At 43.0% G+C, this 22259-nt stretch overlaps 1 protein-coding gene across 1 annotated transcript in view; it reads right to left on the reverse strand.

Moving 5' to 3' along the window:
• LOC308486588 (sucrase-isomaltase, intestinal-like) overlaps positions 1-22259 on the reverse strand; it is a 96034-nt gene that overhangs the window by 41622 nt on the left and 32153 nt on the right. The window contains exons 5-7 of the mRNA XM_081023566.1: positions 19055-19223; positions 18370-18466; positions 14377-14489 (exon numbers count right to left, since the gene is read on the reverse strand). Coding sequence (XP_080879692.1) covers positions 14377-14489; positions 18370-18466; positions 19055-19223 — 379 coding nt within the window. The remainder of the gene's footprint in view (positions 1-14376; positions 14490-18369; positions 18467-19054; positions 19224-22259) is intronic.

Here is a 22259-nt window from a genome sequence, read left to right on the forward strand (position 1 = left end):
GTACACAGGATTGCAAACCTTGTTTCTGTAGGGGAGGAAATAATTTTCAAATCTATTTTAGTTGTGTGTTAGTTTTTCTCTGCACTTTGAGCAGGCAAGATAGCTAGGGAAGCTGATTAGAGGCCTTTTAAACAAGTAAGATGTCACGAAGATGCCGACAAACTTTTGTAGTTAAAGTACCACAAGGAATATTCACACAATAGCTCTTTTGAAGAGCAGGAACACAACCAGCATTATCAAGAAGCAGTTTTGTCGAGTAGAAGATTCCACCCCGAAGGAGAGCACTTTCCTTCCTCTTAATCTATCATTACCGAGTAGGGTGGGTGGAGATCAGATCAAGTATCGTTTTCAACAGAGGTGCCAAAATGTCTCAAAGCCAGCATTGTGGAACAGCCACCATGAGCTGATTTTGCCTCTCAACATTTTGCCATCCTAGTAATTCGTAATTCCACCAGATGAGAATATTGTTATAGAACTGCATACAGGAGTTAAGGTCACCTTCTGACGGATTTTCCACCTCAAATATAAAACAGCCTTATAATATCCTGATTTTGCAGTCCTTGCTACTTTTGTAGCCTTGAATGAGAGGCTGTTGAGGAGATCTGTGATAAATAGGACAAACGGGGAGGGAAAGCATTCCCTTCTTATTTTCTTCACCCAATGCATGTCAGATGGTGGGAAACACATGGATTTTCATCTTGGGGTATAAACATCACAGATCACTTCAGCAGTGGGTGTTTTGCGGTGGGGAAGACAGATACTGCAGACCCCTTTTCAGGCCCACAAAGAAACAAAATTGTGTCCTAATTTCACCCAGTGACTGGTGTCTGCCTCTTTCTTTCCAATACACGCCTCAGCTGTGCCTGGAATTTACTAAAACTACCTTCTTGCTCCTACTATAGTCCGTACCCTAGTTGTTTCAATTTACCCCCTTCTAAAGTTCAAGTCTAAATGGCACATTGAAGAGACCATATTTAGCTGTTCCCATTGACAGGTGGCTGTTCCATGCATTTGTATAGCAATACTGTTCCGCTAATTAAATGTTGGGAAAAATACCCTGAGTTTTCTTCCACATACTGGCTCCGTCCAATCCCCAGTTTCTTCATAGCCATTGCCAATTAGCAAGCCTTTAATTAAATCAATACAACATTTTGAACTTTCCAGCCCAGAATGATACTATTTTTAATGCCACAGTCTGCTAAGCTACCTGATCAAAAGGTTGGTGTTTATTCTGAGCTCTCTGAGTTTTAATTATTTGCATTCACCTCCTCAGGTCAATCACACACACACCAAGCTCAGCTAATTGCAATCGACTACTCATAGTTCAGGCACTTGATTTGGTATAGCTAAGCATTTGCAAATTGTTGAATGGCAAAATAACAATTGTGCACTCCTTGAAACCATCACACAAGATGGCTTTGCCACCCACAGGGATGAGCTGCAGACAACCGCAAGTTTCTCCAAATGTCAAAGCACTTTTAAGATTGCTGTCATATATTAAGGTTACCAGATGTTTTTCAGTGAATCCGGGGACACTTTTCAACTTCAGTAGGAAATGATAGGATTTTGTCAGGGGACTGATTTGGAAATCTGGGGACTGTCCCCGGGAAATGGGGACATCTGGTAAACTTATTATATATAGTATATAATCTTATAATCTTACATTGCAAGTGCAACTGGATACAGTGGTGCCCCGCAAGATGAATGCCTCGCAAGACGGAAAACCCGCTAGACGAAAGGGTTTTCCGTTTTCAATGCGCTTCGCAGGACGAATTTCCCTATGGGCTTGCTTCGCAAGATGAAAATGTCTTGCGAGTCTTGAGATTTTTTTTTCGCTTTCCTCCCCCTTTTTCTAAGCCGCTAAGCCTTTAATAGCCTTTTAGCAGCTAAGCCGCTAAGCCGCTAAGCCTTTAATAGCCGCTAAACCGCTAATAGCGCTAATCCGCTAAGCCGCTAATAGGGTTGCTTCGCAAGACGAAAAAACCGCTAGACGAAGATACTCACGGAACGGATTAATTTCGTCTTGCAAGGCACCACTGTACTATAAAACTGAGCTCTTGCAGCTTTATCAAAATCCTAGCATTGTACAGGTGTTCAGCAACTAATCAGAATAACTCAAGAAAAGAAATGAGGAGTTGGCTTGTCATGGAAAGAATTAGTAAGGACTTCCGGGGAGGTGCCTCCGGTAATGGCGGAATTCCTCTGACCGGGAGGAATCTGCTCCGTGGGAATCTGGGTCTGGCCGCCACGGCGAAGGCGGAGACCCGTTAAAATCACAGGCGGGAGAAGCCTGTGAGCATGGGATTCGGCGGGCACCTTTTGCGCCTCCCCCACTCGCGGGGAACCCCGGGTTTTGGGGCTCCGGAGCGACGTGGGGTGAGCGGCGCGGTGCATCGAATCGTCTGCTTCTTCCACGGAGCGAAGCCTCATAGCTGTTGCCGGAGAGCGCTGACCTTTTCCTGTGGACAATTTGACTTTAAAGTAATTACCCGTGAGTAGAGCTGAAGCGGAAGAATTGGATTTCTAAATGTTTAATTTGGTACCGTAACGGGGAGGTTCAAAACAGGAAGTCCGCCTTCCCCTTTTGTAAATAGACTGAGGCAATGAAGTTGCAAGCTGGAGTCCTGGAAAGCCTTTTGTAAAAGATTAAATTTCCATCAGTAAAAAACATTAAACCCCCTCTTGGAGGCAGGAAAAGAGAGGGGGAAGTTGCGGATTGAGTATGCCTGTGGGAGAGAGTGAAGAGATTTAAAACACCGCCGCTCTGACCCTGGAAACGGGCTGCTAGCAGGACTGACGTCTTTTGGAATGTTCATTGATTGGAATGAAGTTATATGGCTCTAGTAGAAATGCTATAAGGAATCAAGTATAAATAGATTAATAGAGTATTAAAGGGAAAAATAAGGTTAGAATATGTTAAGATAATTATAGGATAGAAAACAGAGGAAGATGGAAAGGAATTGCTGAAACAATTAACAGAAGTGGAATACAAAAAGGGAGGTGTGAGGAGGTCGTGGAAATAAGGGAATGAAAGATAAGATATTGAAATTGTTTTGTGTTTTAAATGGTTTGTGTCTTATTTTGTTATGCTTTTTTGTTTGTTGTTGTTTTTTCTGTTTTGTTGTGTTTAAATGGTTGAAAAATTAATTTTTTATTTTTTTTTAAAGGAAAGAATTAGTAAGAAGAGTTTTGAAAGCTATGTGGTTTTTTGGGAGGAGCGGGGAGGAACCAGTTATAGAGGTTTTCAGCACTGAATGCACTTTTCGCCTGGCTGCTGATACTGAAAGCTAACAAGTAACCTCCCATCTATGTACACAGTAAGTTATGACTCAAAGGTCTACTGTCCCTTAGCAGACCGGATTTAGGTTTGTTGAGGCCCTAAGCTACTGAAGGTAATGGGGCCCATTATATGTCCAGCTGTCCTCTGTCAACAACAAACAGACTTCTGGAACGGATTAAGTTTGAGAACTAAGGTACCACTGTATATAGAAATGAGCAACCCAGTGATATTTTAGCGAGCAGGCTAGCAGGCGGGGCCCATTACACAACACAAAACACTGTTGCTGTATGTAGGTTTTATTTTATTTGTTTTTTTATTTTATATTTTGGAAATGTACATCCAGGGGGTTTTTTCCTTTAAATTTTCGGGGGGGGGGGGCAAGAGAGTAGGGCCCTAAGCTATAGCTTGTTTTGCTTATACATAAATCCGGCACTGTCCCTTAGCCAAAAATGTTGTGATCAAAAATGTTGTGAGTTTATTGTAGGGAATATGAACAAAAAATGAAATTATGTCGTTTAAAATCTGCCTAGTGCTTTTTAATTAGTTCAGTGCTTTTGCACTCATTGGCCGGAAAGCTGGAAGACAGAAATAGGTTTACTTCTTGGCACTAATGGGAACTTATTTTCTAAGCATCACAGCCGTACAAGAAGAGGGTGTCTTTGGTCCCAGTCATGTTTGGAGAAGGAAGGTATCAACCTCCTACGTGTATGCTGCGGTCCCAATAAATACACCCTTCACCTATAATTCATTAAAGGAAAAACAACGGTATAGCTGCAGCTTATGCTTCTACCATGGTGTGCTACTTGGCTCTTAGTGAACTTAAAAATAATAATCAAGTACTGGGTTGTTACAGACCTGTCAGTACAAGATTCCCACCACATAGTGGCAGAACTCACAGCCAGGTGACTGAGACATCCTTCATGGGGAAAGGTGGGGAAGAGGCTTGCTGGAATTCCCAGGAGAAGAGGCTTGCTAGAAGCCACTTCCATTACCATCCAGACTCCAGAATGAAGTACCACATTTTTTGCTCTATAAGACTCACTTTTTCCCTCCTAAAAAGTAAGGGGAAATGTGTGTGCGTCTTATGGAGCAAATGCAGACTGCGTGGCTATCCCAGAAGCCAGAACAGCAAGAGGGATTGCTGCTTTCACTGCTCAGCGATCCCTCTTGCTGTTCTGGCTTCTGAGATTCAGAATATTTTTTTTTCTTGTTTTCCTCCTCCAAAAACTAGGTGCGTCTTGTGGTCTGGTGCATCTTACAGAGCGAAAAATACAGGTAATGCAAAGGATGTGTCTGCTTGCTTTAGATTTGGGAGAAGTTACGGGGACTAATTAGGCTTGCACCCATGCAATTTGTTAAATATATATATGTCAGAGCTGGGACGCCTCCCCCCACCCGCCCTGTTGCAGCCGCTGGTATTGGGAGGATATTTGGCTTGAACCCTGGCTTTCTCAGGTTCCTGGCAAGAGCAATGGCAAAATGAATGCATCATCTCAGGGCATGATCAAACTAAGCTTCTCAGTAATACTTCTGCAGGAGAATGAGTTCAGCAGGAGTTCAGAGCAAGACTCCAGCACTGAAAGTCTTTCTCACAGCATTAATGCTTCCTCTCAATAACTGAAGGGCCTCAATGTACCGGTACCCTGCTGCTAAATATTTGAGGGTATGTGTTCCCAAACAGTAAGTACCACCCTTGCATGACATTATCTTAGGTCACATCAACACCATATATTTAAAGCACATAGCTTCCGCCAAAGAGTCCTGAAAAACTGTAGCTTACGTTTCACAGAGTTGCAATTCCCAGCACGCTTCCTAGGATTTTGGGGTGAAAGCCACACGCTTTAAGTGCGTGCAGAAGTGACCTAAATTCAGAGCATCAGGTTGGTTTGGAAACCATGGACAACACGATTCTCTTGCTGATGCCACCACAGGGCAACAATATGTTCCACAGAGCCCACAAATGTACTTACCAACCCTGCATAATAAGACTGGAAATTTCCAATGTGGAAGAAACATTATTCGCCTATTGGGTGGGTAGGTTGTCTAAAGGTAAAGGATCCCTGACAGTTAAGTCCAGTTGTGAATGACTCTGGAGTTGCGGTGCTCATCTCACTTTACTGGCCAAGGGAGCCGACGTTTGTCCACAGACAGTTTTTCTGGGTCATGTGGCCAGGATGACTGAGCCGCTTCTGGCGAAATCAGAGCAGTGCACGAAAACGCTGTTTACCTTCCCGCTGGAGTGGTACCTATTTATCTACTTGCACTTTGATGTGCTTTCGAACTGCTAGGTTGGCAGGAGCTAAGACAGAGCAATGGGAGCTCACTTCATCGCAGGGATTCGAACCGCCGACCTTCCGATCGGCAAAACCTAGGCTCAGTGGTTTAGACCACAGCACCACCCATGTCACTGGGTAGGTTCTCTACCTCAAGCTATATATGAGGTTCAAAGCTTTGAAATATTGAGCTCAGTGCCAGATACAGCACATGGGACATGTGGGACAGATTCCTATACTTCTATCAGCAAATGGTCAGCCATATATCAGGCTTAACTTTACTTAATTAAATGGAAAGGAACCAAGACGATGAAGTACACAAAGTAGATGAGGTACACAAACTGGTTCCATATGAGAACTGGGGTCTAAAAAGCTGCTTAAACACACACACGCTTCTCTGACCCAGTAGAATCATTTTTCTTTGAACGTGTGATCTCCATGTCATACCACAAACTGGGTGGTTGGCTTTTTTATAATAAAAGACAACTCTCCTCCATTTTAAAAGCAGTTTTGCCACATTGCATGGTAGAGGGACTACTAACAAATCTATCACGGAACTTTATGGATTCTGAATGGCATCTTTAAAATAGATATCAGGGTAGGACAGGATTTAAAGCCACCATTCCATACTCTCCAACATTTCTCCAATGAAAATAGGAATGTCCTATTCAGGGCCATCTTACCCATAGGTACTAGGGGTGTGGGGCGCCTGGGTGCTGGGCTCTTGAAGGCGCTAGGCCGAGAGCCCAGGGCCCGAGAGTTGAGTCCAGAGAAGAGCCCACCCGTTCGTCAGAGCGCTGTGACTCTTCTGCTGCGGGCGGCTCAGTGCAGCAAGTTCAGGGGCAACCGAGCCAGTGAGATGCTGAGGCGGCTGGACAGCCGGCTCTGCCCTCCTCCACACCTGGGACTGGGCAACTGGGGGGGGGCACTGGTCGGATCTTTGCACCCCGGCGCCACATACGCTTAAGACAGCCCTGATCCTATTCCATGATGATGATGATGATATTTATACCCCACCCATCTGACTGGATTGCCCCAGTCACTCTGGGCGGCTTCCATCATATGAAAAAGCTCAATGAAACATTAAACATTAAAAAAATTCCTTATACAGGGCTGCCTTCAGATGTCTTCTAAAGGGTGCATAGTTACTTATCTCCTTGGCTTGGGGGTCACATAACTCCATACCCTCCATTTCTATGACGCAAATAGGGACATCCTAAAGGAAACCGAGACATTCTGGGTTCAAATCAGAAACTGGGACAGCTTCTGTAAATCTGGGGCTGTCTCTGGAAAATAGGTACATGTGGAAGGTCTGCCATTCTACATGATACAGTTTCTTTTTTCTACAAGACAGACCTCTACAGCACCTTTTCACCAACTAGGTACTGAGTTGATATTGATGTTAGAGCTCAAGGGTGCGTCCTTCAGTAACCTAGACTTTTCATCCGCATTAGCATGCCTTTAGGAGCATCCTGGTTTGGGCTATAGGAGTCCTTCTCTAGGCAGTGTGACCCATACATAATCCTGTTATAGATTCAGTTACGTAACTGCATCCTTGAGCTTGTAAACATCGGGTGTAACCTAAGGCAAGGCTATATTCTGCCTGAGGAAACAGCATGTAGGGTTGAACAATTACAAGAAAACTGCTTGCAAGGTGGGCTTAACTTTTAAAACAGTTCCTTTCCCAAGTTCATTAGGCTGGAGCATCTAAGGTGAACTTGATTTTGAATTAACAGAATAGTCCAAGAGAAGACTTTAAAAGTAGGACAGCTGGAAAAACAAATGTTCCTTCGTCTAATTACGCCTTAGATGGTCTCTCAAATGGATCCCCCTGAAGCTTCCCAATAAAGTAACCAACATCTGGCACATATTCCAGATGGTTCCGCTGAAGCAGAGCAGAATTTAGTAGACCTGGAATTTACGTCTGATGTTGCCAGAATAGAGCTTTCTTTCCTTGAAATGTAGCCTCAGTGTAGAGCTTTCGGTACGCTTTGCAAAACTGGGCAGAACAAAGGCTATAGAATAATTTGCAAAAGTACAATAGAGGGCGAAGAAAAATAACTGAAACCATAGAAGGGCTAAATCAGGCTACTAGCCAGAAACAAGGAGATGAGGGAATGTCAAAGAGGATTTTTGTGTGTGAATTCTTCCTGCAAACAGTGTCTCCTGCATTTGACCATTCATAAAGGGATAACTCTGAAAAAGCTTCACAGCTGAATTCTTATGGGAATGTAATGTATCTGTTTGGAAATAATTGGTGTAATTCAGAGGATATGTTGGCTTTAAAGTGTTATCTAAAAGAGCACGACAATACAATACATTAGCTTTGGTTTTGAAATATTATTTCTAATAAATAAACCCTGGAACATGTTTCCTCTCGATTTATCTGAACTCTAAGGGCATTGTGATCTTTTCTATTGTTTGCCACTAGGATATGTTTTTTCATGTGAAGGTTATGTAAATCTAAAAGTGCACCCAAATAAAGTTGACAAATCAGGGAGGAAGTCTGAAGGCTGGGTAGGATCGCTTTCTATCTGCTGGAAGGTTTATTTTGTGGGGCCACTTTGCAAAAAAGCAACGTATGGTAAAAAGTGGTAGGGCCGGCCCCAGCATAATGCTTAGTGAGGTGACTGCCTCAGGTAGCTGATTGAAAGAGTCTTGAAAGGGCAAAAAATGATTAGTTACTTAAGTTATTGTAATTTTACTGCTAGGGAGAAGGAGTAGAACGTGTGGGATTTTGGCCTTGGGTACTATGCACATTAACTACCATTCATTTAAAGCACATGGCTCCCGCCAAAAAAAATCCTCTCACGGAGCTACAATTCCCAGCACCCATAACAAACTACCATTCCCAGGACTCTAGAAGCTATTTTTTAAAACAACAACAACAACAACTTTGGTTTGTGAAGACTTGTTCCTGTCAGAATGGCATTTATTTTTCTCCTATACAGGAATTATTATCATCTCTCCTCAAGCTCCCCAATTAGAAGCTGTGAGAGAAGCAGGATAAGAAGAAGAAGGGATTGAATGCTACCAATTTGGCAAGGTTAAAGGTCATGCCAGGTCTGAACAAACTAAATTGTCTCCCTTGGCACATCACTTGCTTTTGAAATTTGCAGTCAACATATTCACCAACTGAGTAATGTTCTAAGAATAGCGTCTGGCGTTTAAAGATTTCCAGGAAGCTGGCTTCAGAAATAATTTCACAGTGAAATTACCTCAGAGCACTTCCTCAGACTTCCCACCGTGATTTCCACTGTAGCAAAGAACTTGAGGCAATATCCATTACTGCTGGCCTGTCACATGTTTATTTTGGAAATATGAGGTGGTGCTTAGGTTATTTTTTTACAGTCCCACCCTAGCTGCCATTGGGTACCAACAGAGATCAAGACTGAGCTTTATATTTTCAGTTGCTCCCACTTTGCTGAGTTGGGGAAATTTTAATTTCAGACATCAGGGAGCAGGGGCAGGCTTCCCAGAGGTTTGCTAATTGATTAGGATTTCACCTGAGAAATTCTGAATGGCGGCTATATTTATACAGGCAATTTCCCAAGGAGTTTTCCTATTATTACAATATAACTGGTACAACACGAACAGAAAATAAAGTTACCATCAATGGCACTGACAGTGAAAGTAATTGAATAAAATATATTAATCACACATCACAACTCTAACCTGGAAGTAATCACCACCGTGTTCAGTTGGACTTACTCCCAGGTAAGTGTGAATAGGATTACAGCCTCAATGTCCTATTTTTATTTTTGTGCTTTTTTGTAAGCTGCCCAGGGCATATTTACTGACAGGTGGCTATAATTAGTTCAATGATTAATAATGATACTAATGATATAAGGAATCAACGACCACCCATCAAAGCATCCGTTTTGTCATGCCACAAATGTACACTGTGTACGTTTGGGAATGTGTTTGAAATTTACCTGCCGATCTTTGAATTACCTAATTTTAAGGAAAGTAAGTTTATTTGGCCTTACTGATCTTATATCATTCATTTAACACTACCTCCCTCTATTTTAGCAACTGGTTATCTATAGCCAAGCCCTATGCTATAACCTTATTTACTTTTGTGTCTTTAGAAGAGAATTCCTGCATTTACTCTGAGAAGAATGTATGACGGACAGTGTAAGGAGACAAGATCCGGTGTTGCCAATGACACAATAAGCTAAACAATTACGGTAATAAATGCCATATTCTTCAAAGTTGGGAAAGGGCATGGCTAATGTAAGTTTGAAAGGGTGTTAAAAAGGGAAATTGAGCTTTTCCACTGATGAAATAACAGAGGCTTATGAATTATTTTCTTTGACTTCAAATGGGCGGGGTTGTCACCTTTACTTTTTCTCAACAGACAGAATTTTTACAAATACACTTACTCCCAGAGTGAAAACGTGAAACGGTTCAGTTTGCTTAATTTCTGCTGTCAGCTTTTAAAGGCATTCCTTTGCAAACATACACCGTAGTTGCATATTTAGAACTGCAATGTTTCCTCTTTCTGGGCAAGAGAAGATGCCTACCAAGAATGCCAGACAGGTACCTGTTACAGGACAGATCCTGCAACGAAGGTATCAGGGAAATGCTCAGCTAAAGCCTCCTTAGCACATCATCCAGAGTCTTCGACTTTTCATAGAAGATGACTCTTCACTCTGAAGTAAAGGCCTGCCCATCTTTACAGGCAGGTCCCAGTCTTAAAAGCACGCACAGCAGCCGATGCTACAATCCTGATGCCAATTCTGTCACCATGTCTACTCAAACAACACTATCCCCTGATTAAACATGGGTCCTGCCACTAAGAGCTTATACTTGGCACATAATGTGGCAGTTGGCAATGGGGCGCCTGCAGGAGCCCGTGTTTCTGCCACTACCACCCATGGTCCCCACAAAAAGTCCTTCCCCATCAAGCTTTGTGTTTGTTGAATTTTGTTCAATAAAAATAAATCAAAGATTCCCTCAAAATCTACAATGCATGAGACACTGATTGCTTTTCCTTCTCGGCTCCTGTCGGCACTGCCTCAGCCTCTCATTGATCCCTTTAAATATGCCCACATTTCAATGGATGCCAGCATTGGACAACCATCTTCCCATCTGTTTCGAACAGGGGAGAGGTGCAAATAGTTGCTCTCTGTAACTGTGGCATTAACCAATGTGGGTGCCCCCCCAATTGATGGAGCAGCTGATCCTTTCTCTTTTTTGCTTTCTCTGTTTGGATGTGGCAGCCATTTTCTGTCATGACATGCCTTAACGGTAGCCATTTTGTGTTATGCCACAACCTCAGGGCAGCCATTTTGTGACTGGCACCTGTGGCGCTTTCTGAAAATTCCAAATGTGCCCTCTGGCCCTAAAAGGTTGGCGACCCCCATTCTAATATGATATATGCCACCATGCACCAACAAACCCCTTTTGCTACCTAGCCTGGCCAAATCAGACAAGTCTCTATACAAGAGAATAATAGACGGACACAAATTAGGAATGAAAAATGGTAGCATCCAGGAACAATATTCCAGTATCTCTGAGCAGGGAGAAATCAGAAGTGCATGGACACAGGGCATGCTTGTTCATTCAGCTGCAAGGCAGGGATATGGAGAGGGGCAATCCTTTATTCCAAAAGGACTAAATGGGAGAGAGAATCAAAAAAGATTCCAACCGCTGTTTACACACCCCTGCTTAAACCATATAATCCCCGCTAGCTTACTTTCAATATTAGAGCTAGGGTGAGAGAGAACAAAGAGTGCACTGAGGTAAAGCGGTTGAGGGTTTCACTCCCTTCCCCTGTGCCCTTTTTCTAATATAAAAGTCCCTGCTTTATACAGTCGAATGGGACGATGTGCATTTAATAAACACACGTCCAGTTCGGCCTTCAGCAACAGATTTCTGCTAGGAAATTTCAAATGGAGATGAAGTTAGAATTCATGTGATCGGACTTGGGCTGAGTAGAAATTGGGAGAGGATGGTCCCTCTGGAGAGAGCAATTGCCCTTCCCTCGGAGTTTATGCGTCTTGCTTTGCGTGTCGAGGTCCCCAAGCCACCCCCCAATAATGCACACATCAATTTTTGTTTAGGTTTTTGGCATGATTTTGGCCACAACTTTATTTAAATACACACATGTGAGTGGTTGCTTAGGCATTGGTTCCGACTATCTGTCCTTGCCCAGGGACAGAACTGACTTCCGGATTCCAGCGGAAGCCAGCCAAGGAAACAATTTTGGAGAGAAATGAAGCTGGGCATCAGTCCCTCACTTCTCACCCTCATGCTCCTGGTGGCTTGCACGGCCCAAGTCCGATGCCAGGGACAAGGATGAAAAGAATGGCAAGCCCCTGGATTCCTTTAACGGATTTCCCTTTCCGCACCACCATTGGAGGGGTAGGCACTTACCCCTCCACCAACCAATTTTAACCAATGCCTAACCACCAACCTTACAAGTTGTGACGATTTGCTACGCAGTAGGCAAAAACCAAATGGCACCAGCCAATCAGCCAGATGGACAAAATTCCTACCAGGCCCCTGCCTCAAAGCAGATGACCCCATGACAGGCATAGCAAGGTCAAGCAAACAACCCCCCCCCCAATACAGGGAGGGTGGGCGGGTGATCCAGTGCAAGCAGCCAAGAGGACCACCAAAGCTGGGCGTCCAGCATTTTAAACCTCTGACCCCTCCTTCTAAATTGGCAACAAGCAATTCTCTCCAGTGACCCAATTAACCAATTCACTGCCTGGGTCTCTCCACAAATCCACCCAGCAACAATGGGTGGCTTGTATCCCCCACCGCAACACGTGCTCTCTGCTAGGGAGAACACGTTTTGCCAACTCATTACTGGTTGGCTGTGGGCCCCACCTCCTATGGTGGTAACATTGCAATGGCAGAAATACCTCTCTTGCATTGCTGCTTCTCTGAGCTAATAATTCTTCCCCCTGCCCCACTATTCCATCTGTTACCCCAATATATAAGGTATCTGCCCACTTAGGATAAGAAACACAAGCAAAAGAAGACTCTGGCCAAGAAATGTTTATGCCATATTGCAGTTCATCTAGAAAGTATCTCAGGGCTCTTTTGCAGTAGGATTATTAGTTGTGAACATTTTTAGCTAAGAAGGAGGAGAAATCCTAGGGAAGATAAAGGGTTCTTCCCATCTACCAACTCTACAATTCTGTGATTCTATTAATTCCACGATACCTATCTACCAATCGAATTATTGAGGATTCATCCTGCTTTGCTTGCAGGGTAGTTAGAGAGTGTTGCATCAGGCATAGCTGTCAACGTTTCCCTTTTTTTAAGGGAAATTCCCTTATTCCGAATAGGATTTCTCGCAAGAAAAGGGAAAAGTTGACAGCTATGGCATCAGGGCAAGTGTTATCCTACACTTTCATGGGCATTTCCTCATCGCGGAGTCTGATATTTGGGGTGAGCAGGTTTGTTGCGACTGAATCCATCCCCAAAACAGCAGCAGTGTGGAATGCCCAAAGGAACCTTGCTTATGAAACAAGCCTAGGCAACCATGGTAAAGTTTCTGAAATGTTCACCCGAGAATTACGGCCAAATGCTATGAGCATTTCCGCCAATCATTTTGCAAGCAACGCCTCTCTTAGGAAGGAGCCCTCTCAAGTCAGACTGAGTGAAACAAAGGAAGGAAATGCAGTGTGCATAACAGTAACACAGCAATGTGTACTTGTGGAATTTGGCACTGTTGTGTACTGAGTTGAATAGGATCCAAACTGCAGCAGTCTGATTGGTCCTAGAACAATAGGATTCAGAATGCAGCAGTCTGATTGGTCCTAGAACAATAGGATTCAGAATTCAGCAGTCTGATTGGTCCTAGAACAATAGGATTCAGAATGCAGCAGTCTGATTGGTCCTAGAACAATAGGATTCAGAATGCAGCAGTCTGATTGGTCCTAGAACAATAGGATCCAGAATGCAGCAGTTTGATCAGTCTGCAGGAGCCACCCAATCCAACTCCAGGTGGAAGTGAAGCCGCAACCTGATTGGCCTACAGGAGAATCCCGGAATTAGCCAATCACGTGGGGCCCATTGTGTAAATAATGTATATAAAGCAGAGATTTCGGGGGAACTTCCATTCCTCCTCACTACTATGAGCTGAATAAAGAGCATGAAATCCACACTCGACTCCGAGTATATTTCAGGCACCTTCTCAGGAAAACAAGGATTCACAGGTGGCGTTAAAGGGGCTGTAATCAGAGCTCTAAGTTATTGAGAAGGCCTTTTGTGCTTTGAGAAAATATTGGTGCTATGTGCTAGAAAAATGCAATGAAGAGAAGGGAGGGAGCAATAGGAGGAACCAAATAAACAAATCTAGATGGAACATGGGTTACAAACCCTTGGTGATCATTCCAATATCCTATTATTTATTTCAGTTCTTACTCCCTGAAAGCCATCCAGATACTAGACTGATAAACATTAACTTTTAGCAGATTGATAACATTTTTAAAATGTTTTACAGCAACTTCAATCATTCTACCTCTGTATTAAAATTCATAGATAGGACCAGTATTAAAGTTGCCCCACTGGCTTCTGAAGATACAATTTTTTTTCAGTGCAACTCAGCAAATGCAACAAAGAGTCAAGGAGGCTAATAAAAGAATCCCATTGCAAATAAGTTTGTATAGTTGTCGATTTAAAGATCAGTACAACTGATCTTTAAATCAAGAGGGTGTGTTTTTGATGTTTGTTTTGCAAAGGGGTGACGCATTGAGTTTCACTGTCATCATTGTAATGCAATACCTCATGCAAACCCACAACCAAATCAACAAGTAAATGCTTTTCTTAGCACTGCATGCCTGAGCAGATTTCTCAACTAACCTCTGTGTATTGCTGGATTACATTTTCTGGAGTCGGGCCAAGGAAGACATAGAAATCGAGAACCCCTCCAATGGTGCGGAAGGTCAAAGATGGCTCTGGATGCAACGTGACATCTAGAAGAAGTTGACAGATATGTTGAATTCAGTATAAATTACCTCAGAGCTAAGGATCCCTATGCAATGACCTTGCCTTTTCTGTACATTATTATTATTGCTATGTAGGTCATCCAGTGACTTAATGTAACCCCACCCACACTCCCCGCCAAGCAAGCTCAAAATATTTAGCATTATTTAACTAAGCAGAAACAGACACTCCTTCAAACCCATCTTTGTCAGGCACATAGCCCAGTGCGTGTGAAAACAGAAAAATGCAAGTGATTATGCAGTGGTAGGATTTGACGTACGATTCTGAAGCACAGGAACAAAATAATAATAATAAGTCAGGGTTTCTTTTTTATTTAGAAAATAACAACTCGGCAACTCTAGACATTTTAACAATGCTTAAATATAGATCTGACTGCAAAATATCCTTCTTTTGTCGCCTCTGCTTGGCTAAGAATTTTTATTTCATTGCTTTAGGGAAGATTCTCCTTTTTGAAAATTACAGAGCGAGATTAATACAGTAAGGTGACCATGGCAACAGGCAAAGCTATACCCCGTCAACAGAATACAGGACAAATCTAAATTGGTTTGTTTCAACTGTATGAACCCCCAAGGAAATTTGTAGCAACTTCATTTTTTGTGTGGTTTTTTTAGCACATGCATCTATTTTTAACAGTTAATCATAATTTTTAGTGGAACAGACCCATTTTGCTTCATTTAACAATAGCTTATTACTGGATCTGGGAACATGAGAGCAAGACTTTGGGAATCCCGTGATACCATTTTAGAAAAATTAAAACACTTTTCACTGAAGAGGTTATCTTTATTTAGCAGACACAAACTAGCGTCATCACTGAGTTTTGGAAGATGTTAACAAAATTATATTCCTATAATCCCTCTCCTTCCTTACTCAGAAGTAAATTCATTGAGGTCAATGGACCTTACTCTCAAGAACATTTGCATAGGATTTCAGCCTCAGTTCTAGATCGGTCAGTCTAGAATTAAAGTCGCACTTTTGACCATTATTGTCCCTTTATTTGCTGCCTTATATTACAAGGGTCTCAAGGCAACTTCCATAAATACAAGAAAAATAAATACTATAAAAAGTCAGACCAACTAAAAGGTAAAGGTAAAGGGACCCCTGACCATTAGGTCCAGTCGTGGCCGACTCTGTGGTTCTGTGGCTCATCTCGCTTTATTGGCCGAGGGAGCCGGTGAACAGCTTCCGGGTCATGTGGCCAGCATGACTAAGCCACTTCTGGTGAACCAGAGCAGCGCACAGAAACGCCGTTTACCTTCCCGCCGGAGCGGTACCTATTTATCTAATTGCAGTTTGACGTGCTTTCGAACTGCTAGGTTGGCAGGAGCTGGGGCAGAGCAACGGGAGCTCACCCCGTCATGGGAATTCGAACCGCCACCCACGTCCCAACTAAAAGGTACTCACTGACTAAGAAGAAACCAGATATGAAAACATCAACAATCAAATGCCTAGGGAGTAAAGAAAAGTCTTGGCTTGGTGGCAAAAAGATGCCACCAAAGTCAAGACCAGACCTAGAGACCCTGGAGAAAAAATTCCAAAGGCCAGGGGGCTACTACTGAAATGGCCATCTCTCCTTCAGTCACCCTCCATACATCTGCTGGAGGAGGCACCTGGAGGACCCAGGTAGGTTCACATGGGGAGAGACATTGCAGGAGGTGTTGTGGTCCAAAGCTATGTTAAGCCTTAGAGGTCAAAAACCAGCACTTTGAATTGTTGTGGGAAATGTACTTTTCTCCCAGTATTTACTGATGCATGTTTAGAAACACCTTTCTATTCCTGTATCCTTTATCTGGCCTCCTTATTTACTTCTTATAAAATGTTTCCTTTATGAATAATTATTAAGATTTTTCTAATTATAACTTAAATATCCACAGGAAGGAAGTCTTTGATTTGGTTGTTTGTATTGTTGTATGTTATGCTCATTGTATGTTATGTTCACGTTTATTGAGGGTGGATTTCTGTATTGGGGGGTGGGGGGTTATTTTATGTTGTAAATAAAATTTCCAATAAAATTATTAGAAAGAAAAAAAGAAAAGGAACACCTTTCTATTAATTTAATGCTCTTTGAGGTATTGGAAGCATCTATATATTATAATACTTTGATCATTATATATGAGAAATGTGTGCTAAGTAGTGGCTTTTTTTGGTATGTGATCTATGGCCATACATTTTTCATTTCGGTGCATATGAAAGCCGGCCTTCTATTAGGTAAAGGTAAAGGACCCCTGGACAGTTAAGTCCAAAGGCGACTATGGGGTTGCGGCGCTCATCTTGCTTTCAGGCCAAGAGAGCTGGCGTTTGTCCACAGACAGCTTTCCGGGTCATGTGGCCAGCATGACTAAGTCGCTTCTGGCACAACAGGACACCGTGACGGAAACCAGAGCGCATGGAAATGCCGTTTACCTCCCCACCACAGCAGTACCTATTTATCTACTTGCACTGGCATGTTTTCGAACTGCTAGGTTGGCAGGAGCTGGGGCAGAGGAGCTGGGAGCTCACCCCGTCGCGGGGATTCGAACTACCGACCTTATGATCGGCAGCCCAAGAGGCTCAGTGGTTTAGACCACAGCGCCACCCACGTCTATTAGGTAGAATGACGTGGCCACCTCAAGCAATAGAGGCTGGGTGGTCAGAAGTATTAGGGAAGTGTTGGGTTGTCACATGCCATACACCCCCTAAGTTAGGAGGTCTGCGCCGCTTCAGTGCCATTGAGAAAATCTCATGTCTGTTTTGACATGAGATCCAGCTGCCTGTCCTGTGCTCAGAATGGTGTGTGCGCCAATTTGTCATCTTCCTCAGACAGCAATGTCTTGAGCAGTCCTGAATGGCTGGAGCTCCTCACATACAAAAATGTTGTCATGTGTTTCCCCTCCTCCTGTGAAGTGAATGGGAAAACCCAGGAATCCATGCATGCATGTGCAACACTTCTCCAGCGTACAAAGAGGCTTTAAGTGTGCAGCTTAGGCACACACACATACACATACACACCAGTAAATCCAATCACATGGAGTTCAATAGGATTTGGTTCCAGGTAGTAATATGATAGGGGGACGCGGGTGGCGCTGTGGGTAAAAGCCTCAGCGCCTAGGACTTGCCGATCGAAAGGTCGGCGGTTCGAATCCCCGCGGCGGGGTGCGCTCCCGTCGCTCGGTCCCAGCGCCTGCCAACCTAGCAGTTTGAAAGCATGCCAGTGCAAGTAAATAGGTACCGCTGCGGCGGGAAGGTAAATGGCGTTTCCATGCACTCTGGCTTCTGTCACGGTGTCCTGTTGCACCCGAAGCAGTTTAGACATGCTGGCCACATGACCCGGAAAGCTGTCTGTGGACAAACGCTGGCTCCCTCAGCCTAAAAGTGAGATGGGTGCCCCAACCCCATAGTCACCTTCTTAACCATCTAGGGGTCTTTTACCTTTTTTACCTTTTTTGTTAAGACTAAGGCTGAGTAGATACAATATACATTTAAAGCACATTTGAAACACATTGCAGTTTGAAAGCACCCCTGGGTGCAAGTAGATAAATATGGACTGCTTACTAGCGGGAAGGTAAATGGCGTTCCGTGTGCTGCGCTGGCTCGCCAGATGCAGCTTGTCACGCTGGCCACGTGACCCGGAAGTATCTGCGGACAGCGCTGGCTCCCGGCCTATAGAGTGAGATGAGCGCACAACCCTAGAGTCTGTCAAGACTGGCCCGTACGGGCAGGGGTACCTTTACCTTTACCTTAGTAATATGACATGGGACTTCAGGTATGCTTCATCCCTAAATTACATCAATAAGGAAAATTATTTGCCAAATATATTATTATTAAAAGAACTGCAGTCTAAACAGTTCTGTTTAATTGTTAACCTTTGATTACCTTGTGCGTTGGCATTGAGGAAAAGTACACCGTGAGCGTTTGCGTCAGTCTCTATGCACATGTAAAAAGGATGAACTCCATACAGATTTGCATTCATCTGAAATAAATAATAATAATGATTACCTCTAGTTTGAGTTTTATTGCTTTACTTAGGTATGGTTATCGCAACAGTGTCTAGGCTGCTGAACAGGCATAGCGCCTTCCTAAGTTCTACAGTCTTCAGTTAAAATTTTGCTAGTCTTATTTTTAAAAATAAAATAAAATAAAATATTTGATTTCCTTTAAGTTCCTCAGGAACCATCAACATTGGCCCACCTCTCTTCTCTCTGACCTCTTCCACATTTTAGGTTTTCCTAAATTCCTCAGGACAGTGTCCAAATTAAACCAGAACTATCAGGATGCACTGGAGGATATGAATGGACTTAATTTAAAAAGCACATAATTCATGTTTAAAAAAACAACGATCAACATCTGCCTACAATTCATCCGAGATGGCCAAGGGTTATGTGAAATGAGCCAAAACTGCCCAGAGAAGCAGAACGTGGTACTTGATAGTTAATAACTTGGATTAATGTGTGAGGGGAAGCCTAACTAATAGCTACTATTAATAAATGGCAGAAGACGTATAGAAGGCACAAGGCTCTTTCTGGGTGCGGAGTGCAAGATGTAATATTGAACTACTTACTTTGGGAGACTGGTCTCTAGAATACATCCCGTAGGTTATATGGTTCATATTGTGCTTAAAGGATGGGTGCTGGTGTTCACCAAAGCCGTACACAGAACTGGACGGGACATTGGTTGAAATGCGCAGGTATTGCTGGGAAAACACCAGATCTGCAAGGGACGTGTCCCACCTATGTCAAAAAGAAGAGCAAGCATAAATGTGATGCGCTTGCTTTTGGTAGATATTAAATTTCATTAAGCCCGATACAAACTATGGCGTCTGTCACAGACAGTAACATACTTGAAAGGTTATACCTAAAAATTAAACAGGTAAGTTAAAAAAAAATCATTGCTAAAAGAAATACGAATACAATATGTGGTCTTTGAAACAAAATCACTCCTTGATCTGCCTGCCAGTTCTTCTGATGCCTGTGGGACGGGGACACACACACACACACACACACACACACACACACACACAAAGAGCACATGGTGACATTTAGAATGTCACTAAGAATAAGCACTTATGCACATAGATATACTGAATCCCCATTCTTATGGTGCATTTATTTTTCTGACATGTTTCCTACTGGTTGGGAATTTTCTAAGAATTTTCAGCAATAAGGAACAAAGCTAAAGTTCAAATCCAGCTGAGAATTTGGGTAAGGCAATTGACGGTAGACAGAGTTGTGGCACTGCAGTGATGTCACTGGGAGCACACTAAGTTGTCACAGCCCCCCTGATCCAGGCCAAAGGCCCATCAAGTTCAACATCCTGTCTTCACAGTGGCCAATCAGATGCCTGCAAACAGGACATCTCCATTGCCCAGACAACTGGACCAATCCTTCCTGCCTTGCTGGTCGTTTTGGTCCACGTCCACACGACACACTTAAAGCACTATGATACAACTTTTAAAACAGTCATGGCTTCCCCCAAATAATTCTGGGAAGTGAAGTTTGTTGATGGGGGAGAGCCCCATCCCCCACAGAACTACAGTCACCAGAGTGATTTAAAAACCAGTCCCTCTTCACAGGTAACTGAGAATTGTAGCTTTAGGGGGGGAATCGAGGTCCAGGGTTGTAAAGACTGCAGAGAGAATAATTGGGTGCACTCTTCCCACCTTAGATCAAATCTATGCTGTCAGGTGCCATAAGAAATCTGCAGAGATAGCGCAGGATAGTACGCACCCCGGAAATGATCTCTTTCAGCTTCTGCTTTCTGGAAGAAGGTATAGGGTTGTAAAGACCAGGACTAGCCACCTGAGAAACAGTTTCTACCCAAATGCAATTCTGGTTCTAAACGCAGCATAAGGAGCCTCTATAGTATATTGTATTTTAAAATGGGGTTTCAGAGTTTTTAGGGGTTTTTGAATGTTTTATGTAGATTTTTCAATTTCATTGTTCTGTATGGGACAATGACAATAAAGATATCGTATATCGTATCCTAACAAAACTCAGCACCTTTAACAAACTATAGCCCCCAGGATTATTGGGGAGACTGTTCAAAGTGACATCATAGTGCTTCAAATGTATGGTATAAAGGTGTGTACTAGCAAAACCCAAAGTTGGGGAAGGCAGCTCCCAAGTAAGGTAAATCCCCTCCCCCCCCAGACCACGCAGGATGCCCCCCTCACACCACAGTGACTCCTTCAGTTAATTGACTAAAATTAATTAATCTATGGCCATTTGAACTGTGTGTGGAGGTATTGTTTTTGTTTGTTATTATGGTACATATTTTGTGTTTTGTGATCCTTGGATGAAGGGTGGTATGTAAATTTAATAAGCAACATCAATAATCAATTCTGTTTCTTAAAGCCCATTTGTTTGCCCTGCAATGGGGATATAAACCAGGGTTATCACTCTGACCCACTTGTGAAAATTTGCCATTACACTCCTTCCCCTCAGCATAACAGTGGAGCATACAACCATAATCTGGTGTGTGTGTTTGTGTGTGAGAGAGAGAGAGAGAGAGAAGGAAGGCTTCTTTCCTGGCTGGCCATTAAGATCTGAGGTGCCTACCATCTCCCTGAACTGACAGTAGCTAGAAGAAAAAATTAGGACACATCAGACCTGATCAAAGCACAGAGAAGGTTCTTTTCCCTTTGATTTTCTATTTTTGCCTTCTTTCCTCTCATGGCCCTTTTATATTTATTTCGGCTAAATCCCCTGTGTTACTCACAGGCACATTCAAATTAGCCTGCTGCATTATGCTGGTCGTTACCAGGGCTATGACGAACCTTTTGACTTGAACGGTGTATTTATGTATGGCTTTCTCTCTGCCTTCGTCAACTTGTGGACTTGCTACAATAAATTAAACCAAATTGTCTGGAAAAGGACCTCGTGGAATTGGCATTTCTCTTAACAGAAATTACTTGCTATTAGGGGCTTTGATAAAATGAAGTGGAAGATCAAATTAACCAATGAATGAATTAAGTGGAATGTTCTCCACACCCAAAATGCCTCAATTACCACGGCTATTTATTGCTTTTGTATTACATCCTTTCAGAGATGGTGTTCGTACAGTTGGATAGAACAGAGTTTGCTGAATTTGAGACAAATGCCTTATTTGCGTGGGTTCCAGTGGCTGGCTCCATATGACTTACAGCCTCCCATCAAGAAAGCACAATGAACTTTGTCTTTGAAAGAAGATAATTCCTTATTTATCTTTGTAACCCAGTTGTACCTGGATTTGTGAACATTAGCGATCATTAGCTATTGTAACATGCTTACTGTGAACAAACAGCGAGTGACAAAGTAATTCTTCTGGACTGGGGGGAAAAGAAGCCAATTGCTTCCAGTCTTTGATGTACCTAGTAGCTATAAAGTGTGCATCTCACAGTGCGAACCACCTACATACATGCCGATAGAAGCTTCTGAACCTATGGGCTGCATACCCACATGATTGGCAAAAATTATTTGCTTATTTATGTAGCATCATTAGTGTGCATGAAGCTTTACAGAGTATAGGAGAGCAGGTTCCTGCCCTGAGGAATTTACAACCTACAATCTGATACAGGAAAAGCAGGGAAGGGGTAAGGAAGAGAAGGGAGGACTGATGAACAGGGGTGGAGGTGGGGAATATGTGCTTTGTTATAGGCTGAGTTACAACAGGACATGGGAAGTAGGGAATTATGCCTTTGGGCTTCACAGAGGCTGGTCTTTGAGGAGATTTTGGAAGGTACTAATGGAGTCAGCTCCACATGTATTTTGGGAGGCAGTTCAAATTTA

This window comes from Podarcis pityusensis, assembly GCF_964106645.2.
Source record: "Podarcis pityusensis genome assembly, chromosome: 10".
NCBI lineage: Eukaryota > Metazoa > Chordata > Lepidosauria > Squamata > Lacertidae > Podarcis > Podarcis pityusensis.